A 4,733-nucleotide genomic window follows, 5' to 3' on the forward strand; every position below is an offset into this window, starting at 1 on the left:
TGTGTAGTTTTATGTGTTAAACTAGATATTATAGTATATAAGATGCTTTCTGGAAAAACAGCTAAATGACTCTTCTTATATTCTTCTCTCATGAAATGTTGTAAGAATTAACAGTTTCACAGCACAGCAGCTAGTTTTATGATATTAATACAAAAAGTTAGTATAGGAAGTTAAAGGACCTGTATAATAAAGTATAAATATTCAATATCAAGTTGAATTTTGGGGGAAAGTAGATAAAAAATATTGTATAAGATATTTAGAATATGAACAGTGGCGATTCTAGACCAAAATTACCAGGAGGGCCAGAGAGGGGCCAACATGTTTTGAGGGGGGGCCCATGTACCTTATATTCTTCGACCTACTTTTGCCAAATATCAGCCTTTTTCTAAACCCAGTGTTGCCTAAAATACCTGCAAAAACACCTGCTTCAGCATCTGAAGCACATACACAGCATGTAATTAATTGAATTAAAAGCTGAAAACCTCATCTTGCATTAGAACATATTCATTCAGCTCTAACATACCAACGTTCTTCATTAAAAAAAAAAAAATGTTGAATTTCATGAGTCTAAAGCTACATCATGCAGCTCCTGGTGCTAGGGTCAATGATGAACTCCACAGTATTTTGCATCAATGGGTTAATCAACTTACCTATTTCGTGTTAATCTAACTGTTAAAACACAATGAGCTGCATGTCTTGTTTGAAATTAGCTATACCAATTATAGTTATTATGGAAAAATATAATGGCAAGAAATTCATCTTTTATACATCTTTTTTATTGTACATTTAAACATTAAACATTACAGATCTTTTTCAATATCCCATACTAGATTCATCATTAATCCATCTGTGCTCGGCACAGGGGCCATAGGGGGGGCCAGGATCAATTCTACAGGGGCCCTGGCCCACCCTGGCCCCTGTCTAAAATTGCCCATGAATATGAACTTTGATAAACTATAAAAAAGCATGCAGTCATGGATATGAGGCAATAATATATATATATGTGGAAAATGGTTTGTTATATTATTTCAAATGTTAGGGTTTTTAATCCTTGTGTTGTCCTCCCGGGTCAAATTGACCCTATCTATTTTGACTCTTTCTTCCTTCCTTCCTTCCTTCCTTCCTTCCTTCCTTTCTTCCTTCCTCCCTTCCTTAATCCCTCCCTCCCTCCATTCCTCCCTCCCTTCTTTCCTTCCTTCTTCCCTTCCACCTCCCTTCCTTCCTTCCTTCCTTCTTCCCTTCCACCTCTCTTCCTTCCTTCCTTCCTTCCTTCCTTCCTTCCTCCCTTCTTTCCTTCCTTCCTCCCTTCTTTCCTTCCACCTCCCTCCCTCCCTCCCTCCGTCCCTTCCTTCCTTCTTCCCTTCCACCTCCCTTCCTTCCTTCCTTCCTCCTTTCCTTCCTTCCTTCCTCCCTTCTTTCCTCCCTCCTTTCCTTCCTTCCTTCCTCCCTCCCTTCTTTCCTTCCTTCTTCCCTTCCACCTCCCTCCCTTCTTTCCTTCCTTCTTCCCTTCCACCTCCCTCCCTCCCTTCCTTCCTTCCTTCCTCCATTCCTTACTCCCTCCTTTCCTTCCTTCTCCCTCCCTCCCTCCCTCCCTCCCTTCCTTCCTTTCTTCTTTCCTTCCTTTCCTTCCTTCTTCCTCCCTTCCTTCCTTGACTCAAGGACAACAGGAGGGTTAAAGAGTTTAAAGGGTTAATATGAACAGGAAGGCTTTTGATCTTCTATGAGGACTAAAACATTTCTTCTCTGAGCAGGTGGAGGCGCTGGAGGCTCTGCTCGGCCGGATGCACAACCGGATCTCCTCCACTGAGAAGAGAGCGAGCATCCCTCTGGTAACTCCTCTCTCTTCACTCTAAATCAGAGGAGTCAAACATGCGGCCCGTGGGCCAGAACCGGCCCGCCGAGGGGTCTGATCCAGCCCACTTTCCTTCCTGTGTTCTATCCTTCCTCCCTTTCTTCCATCTATCCTTCCTCCCTTTCTTCCATCTATCCTTCCTCCCTTTCTTCCATTTGTCCTTCCTCCCTTTCTTCCATCTGTCCTTCCTACCTTCCTTCCTTTCTTCCTTCCATCTGTCCTTCCTCCCTTTCTTCCTTCCATCTGTCCTTCCTCCCTTTCTTCCTTCTGTCCTTCCTCCCTTTCTTCCATCTGTCCTTCCTCCCTTTCTTCCTTCTGTCCTTCCTCCCTTTCTTCCATCTGTCCTTCCTCCTTTTCTTCCTTCTGTCCTTCCTCCCTTTCTTCCATCTGTCCCTCCTCCCTTTCTTCCTTCTGTCCTTCCTCCCTTTCTTCCTTCTGTCCTTCCTCCCTTTCTTCCATCTGTCCTTCCTCCCTTTCTTCCTTCTTTCCTTCCTCCCTTTCTTCCTTCTGTCCTTCCTCCCTTTCATCCTTCCATCTGTCCTTCCTACCTTCCTTCCTTCCATCTGTCCTTCCTACCTTCCTTCCTTTCTTCCTTCCATCTATCCTTCCTCCCTTCCTTCCATCTGTCCTTCCTCCCTTTCTTCCTTCTGTCCTTCCTCCCTTTCTTCCATCTGTCCTTCCTCCCTTTCTTCCTTCTGTCCTTCCTCCCTTTCTTCCTTCTGTCCATCCTCCCTTTCTTCCATCTGTCCTTCCCACCTTCCTTCCAACCTTCCTTCCATCTGTCCTTCCTCCCTTTCTTCCATCTGTCCTTCCTCCCATTCTTCCTTCTGTCCTTCCATCCATCTGTCTTTCCTACCTCTCTTCCCTCCTTCTTTTTTCCTGTCTTTCTTTCCTTCCTTCCTTCCTTCCCTCCATCTTTTTAACACACCACATGAGATCAAATTGGTCGGTATGTGGCCCTTAAATGAAAATGAGTTTGACACCTCTGCTCTAAAAGCACCTTTACCTTAATACCTGTAATAGAAGAGCAGAGAGTTCAGTCGCTGCATTTCATACATCACTCCTCTACCGTTTAATTAAGCCAGTTAGCCGCAGATACCTGCCACTAATTAAAAGATAACAAGAAAATGCCAACAGCAGTCTTTCAACTCGGAGCAATTACAGACTAATCAAGTTTGCTGCCCGGCTCCAATTAGCTGAAAGAAGGATGTTAAAAAAAAGCAACAGAAACCTCTCAATCCTCGGCTCCGTCTCCCTCCCTGAGAGGAAATAAATCACTGAGAAACAAAACACAATCAGTCTGTTACCTACGGACACACTTGAGCTAATTAACAGTTTAATTATTTCAGTAATGACGCTGGGATGATTAACGCACTTCCTTCAGTCTGTTTCTCAACCTTCAATAAATCAGATAGAATGAACAGCTGTTGCTAATAGCAACTATGAGAGCATCAATCATAATTAATTAAAGTCTAATCGACCCTGTCTGTTTTGACTCTTCCTTCTTTCCTTCCTTCCTTTCCTCCCTTTAATCTGTCCTTCTTTCCTCCCTTCCTCTTTCCCTTTCTGCCTCCCTCCTTCCTTCCTTTCCTCCCTTCCTTCCTTCCTTCCTCCCTTCCTTTAATCTGACCTTCCTTCTTTCCTTCCTTCTTTCCTTTTCTTCCTCCCTTCCTTATTTCCTATGTCCTTCTTTCCTCCCTTCCTCTATCCCTTTCTGCCTCCCTCATTCCTTCCTTCTTTCCTTCTCTTTCCTTTCCTCCCTTCCGTCCTCCTTCCTTTCCTCCCTCCCTCCCTCCTTTCCTCCCTTCTTCCTCCTTTCCTTCCTTCTTCCCTTCCATCCTTCCCTCTTCCTCCGTTCCATCCTTCCTTCCTCCCCTCTTCCTCCGTTCCATCCTTCCTTCCTCCCTTCCTCCCTCCCTTCCATCCTTCCTTCCTTCCTTGACTTGAGGACAACAGGAGGGTTAATATAAAATAGTGTATTTACTTCTTCCAGTGATAAAGGGGTCAAACATTACTCACATTTTTGCATTTTTTAACGGTGTGCATGAACTTAAGTGACCTCTCTTCCTTTCTCTCTCTTTGCCCCCCTCCTCCTCCCCCTCCTCAGTGTGGGATGGGTGACAGGTGTGCCATGAAGTTCGGCCCTCGCATCGGGAAGCTCTGCGACTGCAGCAGAGGAGCTTACTGCAACTCCTATCTGCTCAAATGCATCTAAATATTTTACATTTTATTTATTATTTTAATCTTTTATTCCCACAAACATCATCATCATCACTCCAACCCTGGCTCGTATCTCAACTGTCTTTAACGTCCTCATTTATATCCGTTTCTGCATTCTTGTTGTTTGCCTGAAGGTAAAGCATGGGTTTTGGGTTTTGTATTTGCTGACAGTCCTGATTATGTACTGGAGCATGTAAATGTTTCATGTTGAATAAAACTGATTTATCAACGCTGTCTGTTTTGATGTTTCATTCACTCGAGTCGTAGCTGTACAGGATTTCTGGATCTATGTTCAATTTCAGGGATGTTTTAAGCTGAACTGGATATTTGCAGCTTTATATTTGACATAAATGCACACAAGCTTCAAGTTTCAGGTTTATTTTATTCATATAGAACTTCAAAAAGCAAACTAAGTCAAGCACATGTACGCACATACAGGCATAAAAGGAGCTAAATTAAAATAAAACAAAATTTAAGCATAACTTTAACTGTTTCCTTTCTGTCTACTCTGCAGCTTTTCTCCTCCAGGGTCAAATTTGACCTGGTTTGGTTTGACTGTTTATAAAGTATAAGGTATAAATTATCACTCAGTTCTTATTAAGAGGTTTTGCATATATCTTTTGGGAATTATGGTCAATAGTGTACCGGGTGGAGGTCAATC

At 43.2% G+C, this 4,733-nt stretch overlaps 1 protein-coding gene across 1 annotated transcript in view; it reads left to right on the top strand.

Annotated features, from left to right (window-relative positions):
- Nucleotides 1-4,067, top strand: part of cartl (cocaine- and amphetamine-regulated transcript-like) — a 4,952-nt gene extending 885 nt beyond the window's left edge. The window contains exons 2-3 of the mRNA XM_053315506.1: nucleotides 1,752-1,829; nucleotides 3,960-4,067. Coding sequence (XP_053171481.1) covers nucleotides 1,752-1,829; nucleotides 3,960-4,067 — 186 coding nt within the window. The remainder of the gene's footprint in view (nucleotides 1-1,751; nucleotides 1,830-3,959) is intronic.
- The last annotated feature ends 666 nt before the right edge of the window (nucleotides 4,068-4,733 follow it).

The sequence above is a fragment of the Scomber japonicus genome, chromosome 1, assembly GCF_027409825.1.
Source record: "Scomber japonicus isolate fScoJap1 chromosome 1, fScoJap1.pri, whole genome shotgun sequence".
Lineage (NCBI taxonomy): Eukaryota > Metazoa > Chordata > Actinopteri > Scombriformes > Scombridae > Scomber > Scomber japonicus.